This window comes from Onychostruthus taczanowskii, unplaced genomic scaffold (genome assembly GCF_017590055.1).
Source record: "Onychostruthus taczanowskii isolate IOZ18803 unplaced genomic scaffold, ASM1759005v1 scaffold269, whole genome shotgun sequence".
In the NCBI taxonomy this organism is placed as follows: domain Eukaryota; kingdom Metazoa; phylum Chordata; class Aves; order Passeriformes; family Passeridae; genus Onychostruthus; species Onychostruthus taczanowskii.
In genome coordinates, this window is record NW_024500006.1 from 58,805 (window position 1) to 72,306 (window position 13,502).

General features: G+C 42.5%; 1 protein-coding gene across 1 annotated transcript in view; it reads right to left on the reverse strand.

Moving 5' to 3' along the window:
* Positions 1 to 1,048: 1,048 nt before the first annotated feature.
* Positions 1,049 to 13,502, reverse strand: part of LOC121337410 (protocadherin alpha-C2-like) — a 100,513-nt gene continuing 88,059 nt past the window's right edge. The window contains exon 8 of the mRNA XM_041407498.1: positions 1,049 to 2,976. Within this exon, the coding sequence (XP_041263432.1) occupies positions 2,666 to 2,976 (311 nt within the window). The 3' untranslated portion in view covers positions 1,049 to 2,665. The remainder of the gene's footprint in view (positions 2,977 to 13,502) is intronic.

Consider the following 13,502-nt stretch of genomic DNA (forward strand, 5'->3'; position numbering starts at 1 on the left):
TGCAGTAAGCACCTGCAATAAAGGCAGCATTGGTAATTGTAATTTTGTGTTTAAACCAGCAAATTTGAGACATGCTGCAGGTCTTCATTCATTTTTATAGATGCAAGCCTTGGAAAACCAGCTGTGTATGGCCACTGATGAAAAATGAATGAGTCAGACTGGCTTGCATAGGGGAAAATGCAAGCACTCAAAAGAAAAACCAATATTCAATTAAAATCTAAAAATAATCAAGTGTAGAAGATTCCTGTAAGAATTAAATCTTTGTACTGAATTTTTGCCAGAGGCATTGAGAGAGCTATTTTATGATGAATACATAACAACAGTATTCTTCTGTGTGTTTAAGCTACCACTGTAACTACAGTTGATGAATGTTTTGGGAGCTGTTGGATTAGTCACCAAATAAAAATAAACACCTAAATGTACTTGCATAGCACATTTGCATAAAAGAACAGTTCCCTCCCCAAAGCTTAAGTTTTTTTCCTCTTGTCTAGCCTTTAAAAGTGAATCAAAGATTCTCTTTCTTAAGTAGCACCTTTTTATTGCCAGTAAAACAAAACTGGTAACAAAAGAAAACTCTAAATAGACCACATGAGGCCATTGGTGGTTCATGCTTTGAGATACGAATTCTTTTATTAGAGCTTTGCTGTGATGTTTTAAGATTTGCTGCAGGTTCTTAAAAATGAATAGGAATTGTTCTATTCTGAACTGTCAGCAGTCTGGAAACTTAAAACATCCAGGACATATCTCAAGAAATCCAGTTGTTCTCTTTGATCCTAGATTAAAGGGCTTTTGGAAATTTCGAGCTATGTAGCTTCTTACACAGTTCCAATTAACACGACACTTGAGCTTTATTCTGTGACTGTACAAGAACGTAGAAAACTCCTTGGAATTCCCTCATCAGCTATATTCTATTTAAAAATACATGTATTGGTTTTAAATCAACATCCTCAACCACATTCATCACTCCATTTATACCCTTAGGTTTAGTAATTCACAGAACTTCAGCTTCACAGATTCTTACCAATAAATCCCAAAATGCATGCATGGCTTGGTTTAAGAAAGATAGTTTACTTGTGTTTCATACACAAAAAAAACTGATAATCAACAGTGGCTTAAAAAATTAACACTACTCCACTTTTCCACAAGTGTACAAAAAAGAAATAATGAATTTACATTCAACGGTAAAGCTTAAAGTCCACTCTAATAATAGTTGCATTGACATTCACATACACAAGCACAGAATAAATATTTCAGGATTCTTATAAGAGCATACAGCATACATACAGTACTTGAATTTTACATAAGGAGTGTTAGTAGGATCAGAAGTTCATAATCTCATAGAAAAGTAAAACTAAAATCAGAAAAGGTCATGTGGGAGGTAACACCAAGGTACTGCACAGAGCTAGCAGGTTAGTAAATCCATTTGTGTGAGGAGTTTGCATCTGCTTCTTCATATTAGGACAGTTTGTTTGCAAAGGTGTATTCAAAGTGCAGAATAATGCAAAAAAACAAAAAAAAAGAAGATATTATTGTATTCATTAATACATGCAAGAGGCAGCCCCCAAGTCACCCGACAGAATAAAGCTGTTATTGGCAAGTGGCCGATATAATACAGATGTTTCAGGCAATTTTTCTAAAGCACTTTAATAGCAGCAATTGTAATTTATAATGGCTCTAGATTGACTTCTGTTTGGGTTAAAGGGCATCATATTTCTTTAACATTTACAGCTATATTTCTTTATAAATAAATATCTCAAATAACAAATAGCATAGTTAATGTTACTTTTTTCTCTCTTTTGCATAAGTGTTGTGGAAAAACTCTGACCTTTTCAGAGACATAATGTGCAAAATAATGTGGAAATAGGGACACACAGCATCACAGTTACATTCCTGGGATGTCAGCCCAGCCCTTGTTACTCTCTGAGGGCTAGCCTTACCAGGGTAATGCAGGGCTTTAAGGGAAATTTTTTCCAATGGCTTGCTTGGTAAAGAGATAGAATTTATGGTGTCTTAAAGAGCTGTAAATGTGAGGTTTCATTTGAAGCAGTGTGTACAATACGTCATGTATAGGAGTCAGTATTTCCACACAGTGACTTCTCAGGATTTGACAAGTCTGCTCATCTCCTTTCAGACATTTTCTCCCCAGCCTGAACATCTTTGCACATTTGTGTTCATTAGGTGTTTCCTCTGTTGCATATTTACCAGCTCTTCTTGCATTTTATAATCTGATCTCATATCACCTAGCTGACATCTGCACACAAATATTTCCAATCAGATAGAGGGTGCACAACATTAAAACTTTTAAACCTGTCCTGCAAGTGTCATCAAGACAGGAGCACAGGAACCACAGTGCAGAGTCCAACCTCTCACTGGCTGTACTGTGAAGATTCTCCTTTTCGGCGTAGGAGAAAGGAAACTTGTGTCTGCTTTTTAGATTCTGAAAACAAGCCAGAGTGGAGAAAAAGAGTTAACACCAGACTTAATAAAGCTTTTAAGACAAAACCTGTTAAGCAATTTAGACAGACACTGAATTTCCTGCTGATTTTCTCAAGTCTGTACATACAGGAAATTTGATAACAGTAGGAAGAAGTTGGGATTTGCTACATAGGAGAAATCTGCCATTATTACAAAAACTGGCTAAAAGGGTTTTTTCAGTATAACTCCCTCACTGGTCACTGTTCTCAGTGGTGCTGTTGCCCTTTTCTTTTTTCTCCTGAGTCTTGTTTCCCTTCTTCTTTTTCTTCTTTTTCTTGGTCTCTTCTTTCTTGCCAAAGGTAATGAAGTCACTTTTGTCAATTTGGCTGTTTGGTGGCTCCTGCCGGATGGAGATGATTGCAGGAGATCCTGGGATAATGAATTTGTCTGGCAACTCACCAGGACCACCTTGTTTGGAATTGCCCGGTCCGAATTTAAAGGTCCAGCTGTTGCTGTTCACACCAGCTCCCACTGGGGGGGACACCTCTCCTGCCTCAGGTTCTGAAAAAGTCAAAACAACAAGAAAAGCTTAAAGCATCTTTAAACACAGGCACTAAGTGAGCAGCAGCTTTCTGTCTGAAAGGCTTCAGCCCACAGCGACTCTCTGCTTGCCTGGCTGCTCACAGGGGGTTATCGAGTGGTTCTTGTCCAGTCTGCTCAGTGTTTGCATGCACTGACCCCCTCCTCGTGCTGTTGGGTGCTACAGGCTCTGGATCCCGTTTTGTTCTTTTGGATTTGAAGTGTTTGGAGTAAGAGATCACTGTGATGCAGCCCACTGTAGTGTTTTACAGCAGGAAACACAGGCACGTGCATTGCATGGCAAAAAGGTGTGTTTCAGGGTGTTGAGTCTTTTGGGACAGGGTTAGAAGAGTGGGCAGGGCAGGGGATGACAGCCTTGGCATTATGCACATCCAGATGGGTATTTTAGCAAACCATCCTGTGATGGATGTGTGCAGGAATCCTCATGCAGGGAAAGAAGGGAGAATGTCAAGAGGCTGGAATGGAGCCAGGCTCTGCTCGGTGGCGCTGAGCAGCAGGACAAGAGGGAACAGGAACGGATGCCCAGGAAGTTCCACCTGAACACAAGGAAGAACTTATTTTCTGTGCAGTGACCGAGCACTGAACAGATTGCCCAGAGAGGTTTTGGGGTTCCCCTCACTGGAGATGCTCCAGAACCATCTGGATGCAATCCTGTGCCACGTGCTCTGTTTGAACAGGGAGGCTGGAGCAGATGAGCCGCTGTGGTCCCTTCCAAGCTGACCACTGTGTGACTCTGAGCTGGTGCATTCCGAGAGGAACCTGAGGCCAAGCAGCACGTGTGTTTGTGTGTGGGTATGGATGCAAAGTGGCTGAGCAGCAGACACAGCCCCAGAGCAAAACCAGGAGATGAACTGCCTGGGCAGAGCCACTGCAGGATTGCTTCCATCAGGGGGCACAGTCTGGTCTCAGAAATATTCACGATCTTCACAGAATCACAGAATACCCTGATATTCTCTCTAGATCACAGTATTTTATAAAGGCAAATACAAAGTGAACTTCTATCCCTAGTTTTAGGCTTGCAGGATGAAGTAAGTTTTGTTTCCATTATTTTGATTTGATTGAGTTAATCAGATTGAAATGTTTGCGTATGTTGCTCTGACAAGGAGAAACTTCTAGCAAAATAAAATGCTACAGAATTAGGTTTTCCTGTGAGAGGAAGCCTTAAGACTTGGTTGTTTTCTTTCCTTTTATGCTTTGAACATTTGTTGTAATTTACATAACTGCCAATTTTGAATAGGAGCAGCATATCTATTTTAATGTATCATGGTAAGTGTTTTAACAACTGTGATCAGAGGAAAGCTCAGTGTTTATGCACTGATGCTAAAGCCCTCAAATCAGATGAAAACTTTCTTATCTACACCCTAAAAGTGCAGTAACAAAACATGGGACCCTTGTAACTCTCCTAGCCACACACAAATCCACAATACCACACAAACAATTCCAACACCACAGATCTGATCAAATCTCAGCATCATGTATCAGAGCTGTCCAGCTGAAGAGGCAAAGATGTTTGGGGTAAAGAAGGAGGTGGAACTGTGCTGGAAAACCATTTCAGAGGGATTCCATGTCCTTTGGAAGAGGAGATGAGGACACTGGATGGGTGAGAAGAAACAGAGAAGTTCAAGGTCTCCTACTGGTTAAAGAGGTCAGGAAGAGAAAACAAAGCACACATTCTAGAGGGAGAGCCCCTTTAAGACTTCACCTCCAACCTAAGGCTACCCAATTAGACAGAAGCCAAAAACGTTTTGCCAGCAAATACCTGGTACTGGCTGCTCTGTACCCCTGCAGCTGCAATGAAGAATGCTGTATTAAATTTAGCAGCTTCTGTATTTCTTAGTCTTTAATGATTCTTCATCTTCTGTTATGTTGTTTGTAAAATTTTCTATTTTATGAAATAAATGGTGTGTGGTGCATGCAGACATAAGGCTCTGCTTTTAGGTTCAAAAGCTGAAAAGACATATTTTTGCTGCCTGACAACCTTTCTCCTGCCTGGCAGCAAAACAAGGCTGGGAAACCAGATTCCTGTTTTAAACTTTTCTGTAGTGATGCAGCACGTCCATGTTACAAAGCCCAAGAAATGTGTGTACAAAACACATCAGAACCATCTCTGAACCCACCAGTGTAAGAGGTCTGGCACATGAAATCTCTGGCATCTCTGAAGCTCCATGGCACACGGACATGACACGACTGCTTTTACAATGGGATATTTAATCAAGAACTAGTAGACACTGCACACTTCTTTTCCCCCTAAGATTGTATTTAATGATGAAGAAGCTGTGACTTTATGTTCTTTCCAGGAGCTGCTGATGTTGTTTTAGTGACTTTAACCTCTCAAGTCTCAAATAGCTTTTCTGAAGTTATTATTAATGTAAAAGTTCCTCTGTTTTATCAGTGGTAGCTTTTCTGTACATTTCCTACGGTCCTAAGTATCAGCTTCAGATTTTTTACACGTTTCCTGTAAGTAACAACAATGTCCTAGAAAGTCCTTTCATAATAAATGCATTAATATGAACCAGCTTTCATTTCAGCTTAATAAATTATTTTGTTCAGGTACCTTTTATATCATTTTTGTTTCTCTGAGCTGATAAATTACAAAGGTGGAAAATGTGTGTCTTGGCCTTTTTCCAAATTATTAATCAATTGTCTTTCTGCTGCAATACAAAAATGTGAGCTTTCCTATTGCACATAATAAATTAAGCCCTATTTGACAAATAAATCCTCTCTTTCTCCCAACAAGCCCACACAATATGCATTCCAAACACTGGCCCAGACCCAATGCTCTTTTTCTGTTCCTGGCAGGAAAAAGACAGATGAAGGTGACCTCAAATCATGTTTGACCCACCCTTGCTCTAGCTGGGGAGAACCCTGTAGCAAAGAAGAATTGAAAAAATCCTTTGAAGATTATAGGGTGAGAGAGAACTCTGCAGGCTGCAGGGCCACCACAGCACAGCTGGACCCGCAGGGCATGGCTGGGCCACTTTGGTGTGAGCACAGAAACATAAAATGATAGAATGGCCTGTGTTGGAACGGACCCCAAGTTTCACCCAATTCCAACCCCCTGCCGTGGGCAGAGACATCTTCCTCTAGACCAGGTGGCTCCAATCCCCATCCAGCCTGGCTTCAAATACTTCCAGGGATGGGGCAGCCACAGCTTCTCTGGGCAGCCAGTGCCAGGCCCCCACCACACTTACCTTATATTCTTTCTAATAACTGATCTAAACCTACTCTCTGTGGTTTGAAACTATTCCCCTTCCCCCGTCACTCCAAGCCCTTCTAAATAGTCTCTCTCCATCTTGTGCATTCCTGTCAGGTGCTGGGAGAGGCAGTTAGGTCACCCTGAAGTGTAGGAATGTGCCTCCTGTTGATGGAGTGACCAAATTATCCTTTGTCTCCTTAAAAAGGAAAAAAGCCCAGATGTTTATCTCCTCAATTTGGTAAAAAGACACCTCATAAGACCTTTAAGACTTCACCTCAAACCTAAGGCTACTCAATTAGACAGAAGCCAACAAGTCCCACCTAAATAATTCACTAGAAAAAGATGAGAACAAAGGAAATAATTGCTTTTGTGGAGTGTTTTAGCAAGAGCAAGAACCTCTTACCCCTAGCTCAAGTTTTCTCTACAAGGACTTTGTTATTTTGCCCTTTAATAAAATTTTTCTGTTTCCAACACTACCTCAGAAGTCATCCTACTAATTTTATACCATTTGAAGTAGTTAGACTCTCTCAGGTATGATAGATCCTCTAAGACCTGCTCAAAGAGAAAACCCATCACTGAAGCGTCTTTTCTCCAGGCTGAGCAATCCCAGTTCTCTCAGCCTTTCCTGGACAGATGCTCCAGTCCTTGGATCAACTTATTAGGCTGAACACAGGACATGGGACAATGACAGTGACTTGATGTTATCCATTTGACCACACAAATACAGTAATGTGCAACAATCCAGGGTACACCTGAGGTAAAGAATCTCCTGTATGAAACCTCTTGCCAGACTAATGGGGTGCAGATCCACATCTGCACTACTGAACTCTAATTCAGAGCAGGAAAACGACCTTTTAATCTGGTTCTGACTTGGCAAGTCACCTCACCAGATGAAGCCAGTAGCATTTGTCACAAAAACATCTGACTTCATGCATCCAAACACACAAACCCATTCCACCTACTCTGGAAGCAGGATTCTGTCAGACTGTGGGGGTTTGCTTGCACCTATGTCTGGTTTCGTCCCAGCCCTTGAATATGGTTGTTGTCCATACAAACGAAGCATTTTAATACTCCTGAATACTTACTAAAACAAAGAAAACGAATTATCCTTACAGCTGTGTGGAGAGTTTGCATACAAAGAGACAGAGACACAGAGAATCTAATGAGTTAATAACCATCATTTCCTACAAGTGGGGCTTCTCTAGTCCTCAGGAAATGTCTCTTCTGCATGATTTACCTGAGAACATGTGTGTTTATCTGTATTGGCAGGCTGGAAGGTCACAGTTCAACTGTACTGACTAAGTCGTATATTGAGGCATTTCAGACCAAGGATAAATGTCATTTACTACCTAGTTTCCAAGGTTTCCTTAAACATCTCTTCTGTTTCTTATCAGCAGGGATTCAACAACAAAAGCTTTCTACTTATGTGTCATTTTACATTTAATGGGATTAGTTGTACTTCTCTTGCATATTTTCTGCATCTTTAATTGAATGCTTCAAATTTGTTTATTAAACTTAGAGGAAAATCTAAATAAAACAAACACCCTGGTTATATTTATAACACTTAATTTAAAACACTACACTTCTTTTCTTCCTACAGCTAGAGCAGGGGGTTGCCAGAGTTCATACATAAAAGCCCAGAGTCTGGTAATTTCCTGGGGTAATTTTTGGGATTGCTTTGGACCTTTTCTTTTATTCTCAAGGAATACTTCAGACTTCATGTTCAATGACCAAATAATTAAATTTTTAAATGCTTGCATGCAGCAGAACCCAAAATCTAGGCTGCACCTGCAGGCCCTGATGCTTCTTTGCCTGTGTGTCTGCAAACTAAAATGGGAGATGAACTTTTTACCCCTTCCCTTTCCTACTCTCACTGAAATACAAATGTCTCAGTAGACTTTAAATGGAACCCAGAGCAGCAGAGACTCTGCAGTTGAGTAGGTCACATATTTAGCTGGCATGAAAGGACTTCTAGGCTGTCTTTCAAAATACTTCTTTTTCCATCCCGTGACTGCTGTCTGAAGTGCACAGGCAAACTTACACAGGAAAAAACCTCCATGTCCTCAAATTACCTATCTGAAAGCTGGAGGGAATAGAGTATGGTGCAGAGATAAAGCTTTTACTCTTCCAGAGGCATTTAATGGTCAGGTATTGTAGCCCTCTGCCTCTCACAGAACTTGAAAAACATAAAACCCCTGGTCAACAGGCACTGCTTCAACAAGCTCTAATTGCTCTGCAACTCCTGATTTGCTACACAGTGTCAGATATAGAGGGTCATGTATGCCAGGAGAAGCTGTGGCTGTCCTGGATCCCTGGCAGTGTCCAAGGCCGGGCTGGACAGGGCTTGGAGCAGCCTGGGACAGTGGAAGGTGTCCCTGCCCATGGGAAGGGGATGGGACTGGATGAGCTTTAAGATCCTTTCCAGACCAAACTATTTCAGGATTCTCTGTGGATGTCACAGTGTCCAAAATTACAGAAAGGGAGCAAGCTGCAGGGGAGCTGTGTCCCCTCACTGATCCTCACCTGCATGCTCCAGGCAGTCCTGCTCTCAGCACACAGGTTTTTCAGAGGTACCCCTGCTCTGTGCAGGAAGCCTGGACACCACCAAGGAACCAGGTCCCTAAAATTCATCCTGTAGTAACTGTAGGTACCTACATTTCTTTTTCTTAGAGAGTTAAACACCCCTTTCCTAAATTCAGTCACCAGAAATGTAGGCATCCAATCTACCATGTCTAATTTAATTCATGCTATAGTCTGTAAACAGACAGGCACCCTCAGAAGGCAGTTCAAGCCCTCTGGTTTAAATGCTTGGTTTAAGAGGTATTGAATTGGAGACCTTATCACTCTCTTTGGAGCCTTTCTTGCTTTCTACAACTCCCTGACAGGAGGTTGTAGCCAGGTGGGGATCAGCCTCTTCTCTCTGGCAACCAGTGTCAGGACAAGAGGATGGCCTCAAGCTGCACCAGGAGAGATTCAGGTTGGACATTAGGAAGAATTTCTTGAAAGGGTTGTCAACCATTGGGAAGAGCTGCTCAGAGAGGTGGTGGAGTTACCATTCCAGGTGGTGCCCAAGAAATGACTGGACATGGCACTCAGTGTCCAGTCTGGTTGACAAGGTGATCAGTCGAAGGTCGGACATGATGATCTTGGAGGTGTTTTCCAACCTAAATGATTCTGCTAAAAAATATCAATTTTTTTTTTGTTGTTTTTTTGGGTTTTTTTGTTCCTCTCCTCTCCCTGCTGGAGACAGCTAACTTTTGGGTAGCTAGTGAAAAAGGAGCTGAATTCTACCCTCAGGAGCCAGGTAAGCAGCACCATGGCCCAGCAGGTGTTGTACTAATGACCATGCCAGAGCATTTCAGAAAAAATAAGTTGTTTGAAGCTAATCTCTTCAATGGTGGCAGCCACAAAAAAATTCCTGTGCAACTGTTTGCAACTTCCCTGGCCCTAATCTTTTCATGGGATTGTCACTTAGGTAGGCATTGGCATCTTCTGTCCAAAAAATGCCTGAGAGAGCACAGCCATGTTCTTAAGGCTGCCCCATTTCCACCCCTTCAAAGGCCACATTTTAGATATGCCAGCAATGCCAGCAGCACAGCTCAGAAGCTCTGGTGCAGAACTCTGCAGTACAGGTCTGTCACTGAGATTTAAGGTGCTGTCTTTTCAGATGTGGAATTTGCAAATTCACTCAATGGAATGGCTGGCTTTCACCAGCCTGTAAAACCATCCAAGCTGAGAGGTAATGCTGAGCGATGGGTACAAACAGTCTGAAATTGAGATGTCTCATACATTTGGGGCAAAATGTCTGCTCACAGAACATATCATCACTCAGCCCAGGAATCAATATCCCATTAGGTCTGGGCTATCCCATCAGGCCTGCAGTCTCTATCTCACTGACATTTTTCTCGCTTTTGGGGAGGCCACATGGTTTTCCCCTGACCCTGCATAGCCCCAGAGCTCCAATCTGCTGTTTACTGAGAACAGGTGGTGCTCACTTCCCATAATGCGAGCTGCCCATATATCCTGAGTGTCACCAACATCCTCCCCACCTCGTATGCCTCTGCTGCTTTCTTAAGGAACCTTTGTCAGAAGAGGGCTAACTCATGTTAGAACAGATGTGCCCCTGCTCAAGGGGGAGAAGGGAAAGCATTTCTGTGCAGCTCTGTCTCCCTGCAGAGACATCTCTGACTGTGTGACATGCTCAGCCAAGACAGCAGCTTGTTTTCACTCTGTTCCACCCCTCCCCACTTTGTCCCTGTCTTTAAAAATTTGGTAGCTCATGAAATCAGAAAATACAAAAGCTTTCAATCAAAAGATCCATTAATATTAAATTTAAAGGAAATATTTTTAAATGTTCCTTTTCTAGACAGCAGAACATGAGGGCTGAAGCCACTGTAAGACACAGAACACCCCATCATTAATCACAGCCCCTTCTGTCCGGAGGTCAAAGTAGCAAAACACATTAATTAAATGAATTTGTTTAAAACTGAGATCAGGCAATAAGCAGGAAGCAAATTGCAGGGAAAGCTCGTCATTAACCTGATTTCTCTCTTCCCTGCCTCCTCTGCTGATGCTGTACTGACTGCAGCTTCTGCCTCTGGCAGGCTTAATGAATATTCACCATGATAAAGAGTCTGAAACAGCACATCCAATGCACTGAAAAACCCTCTCTGTGTCATGTGGAGGATCTCTACGGACATTCTGGCTTCAGTGATCATCCCTAAGCCTTTTTGGGATTAAAAAGCCCATTTAATCTTTCTCTTTTTTTCTGAAAAACAAAACAAGCCAAAAACTCAAGCTCACCAAAAAAAAAAAAAAAAAAAAAAGTGCACAAAAATCCATCATCAGCATGATAAAATGACAGAAATAGACCTGAAAGACAGAAATCCTACTCAATCAGAACAAAACAGAACCAGTTTAACTAACACTTTGCCAGATTATCCCAAACCTCACTAATTACTTTGTCAAACTGGAGAATTAAACAAAAACCCAAATAATTCTCACTGTCTGCCCTCCCATCTCTTTGACCTGTTCTGCGTTAATGAATCCGGAGGAATGAACAAAATGGAAACTTCTCCCCACCAGGAGCCTGTAGCTTTAATCCAGTGCTTGGGTTTAAAGTCAGTATCATTAATCAGGGTAATTATAGCACAAATGTTGTGGGAGATTTGTAACCCCCCGCTGCTCCAATATCCGGGAAGCAGGGGGTGGGCAGGAGGTCACTTCCAGCTCACTCTCAGGTTACTGTCCATGCTGACACTGACAATTAATTTAAATTGAGATTATTTACCTCATTATAAAAACCAGTCTTACATGGCTGTGTATTAAAGGACTTGTCTCAGCTATCAAATAGCTCTGCCAGCATATTCTGAGATATGTGAAAGCATAATTTGATTTGCTGGCTACCACAGCCTGCTGTGGCCAGAGCACAGCCAGGGTAAATGGCTTCCTGCAGCTGCTGAAGGAGCAAACAGAGCATGGGGTCTGCAGCTCCTCTCACTCTTCTTTGGCTAAAAACCACTTTTCTTCCCATAAAAATATCGACTTTTTCAGGTAATATCCTTCCACTGCTGTACTTGTGCCCAGTCCTGCTCCCACAGGTAGAATTTTACCACTCTCCTCCCCAAACTGAGGGTGAATCTGCTGCATCCCTGAGATGCACACATCTGGATGCTCCATCCAATGTTGGGGACCCGGGGGGATGCAGTACTGAATGTTTGTCTTGCTTGAAGAGGGGATTAGAGAGACTTTACTCTTGCAGCATAAGAAAAAATATTTTTGGGGGGTATTTCCCTATGTCTGCAGGCTCACAGTGTCTGTTTTTAAGAGTTCATAGCTCAAAAAAAACCCCCAACAACCTCCCCCCAAAAAAAACCAAACCCAAACCAACCAACCAAAAAAAAAAAAAAAAGAAACCAACAAAAAAACCCAAATTATTTTCATCTTATAAATGTGTTTTTAACACAGTGTGGGCAGTTACAGCACCAGCCAATCTGCCTTTGTTTTAATGCACACAGTAAGGTAAAGAGCAGTGAATAGTGCAGGAAAATTGAAACTGGAGCTGGGGGTACAGCTCTGCCCTTCAGTACCTGGGAAGGGTGTGGGCAGTGGCTGAGGACAATGTGCCCCTGAAGATCTGTGGTAGATTGGTCTCAGTACCACAAAGGAAAGGCTTTTCTTTGCTTTCATGTCAAACCAGGTGCTATGCAGCCTAAATGTCCTAATTAAATATCCTCAAATGCCCTAAACTGAAAGACTGGAGCAGCAAGCAGCTACCCAGACCTCTGCTAAAGGCTGATTTTAGGAGTGCTTGGCAACACATCCCAAAAAGGTGGACTTTGAGTCAGAAATTTAAACATTTTTGAGCTTTGTGGCTCACATCTTTTGTATGTGACCAGGAGTGGGGCTGGCACTCGAACCATTTTCAGGAGGCTGCTGCTGTGGGTGGGGTTTGCCTCTGTTATATAAGGACATGAAATATTGTAAAGAGAGCAAAAGTCACTGCAGAAGACAAAGCCCTGAATGTCAGGAGTACAGAACATGTCTGTGCACTGCTTAATCTACATTATGGAAAGCCAATTCTGGTTACTGTCTCCTGTCAAATTTAAACAAAAAAAAAAATTATTCTAACATACAAGCCCTTTTATGTGAGAGACAACAGGCTCACCGAGCATCACAAATCCTGCTGTGAAGGTGAAAAGGAGGAAGCATTTCCTGGCTGCTGCTGGAGCCTGTAACAGTGCCCTGCAGGCAGCCAGCCCCCTCCTCCCCTCGCTCTTGAGCTGCTGAACTGAAGCCAAAGCACAGACGAGCATCCTTTGCAGGCATCTCCTGCCACTGGAGGCCACTCTGCCTCTATGGGGGGATACAGGATCCGCCTGGGCTCCTGCCCACAGCCACCTTCTGCCCCAGTGCCTGTCTCAAAGCCTGGCTGTGACTGATCCCCAAAGAAGGAAAATTTTCCTAAAGGGAAAGCTGGATTAAATGTTTGAGTATTGGATTTCTATTTACAAGGGCGTCGAGTGGCAGGACAAGGGGAATGGCTTCAAACTGACAGAGAATAGGTTTAGACTAGATATTAGATAAAAATCCTTTACTGTGAAGGTGAGGAGGCCCTGGCACAGGGTGCCCAGAGAAGCTGTGGCTGCCCCTGGGTCCCTGGAGAGTCCAAGGGTGGATGGAGCTCTGAACAGCCTGGGACTGGGGAAGGTGTCCCTGCCCATGGCAGGGGGGTGGAAATAAGATCTTTAAGGTCCTTTCCAACCCAGGCCATTCCATGATTTTGTGATTC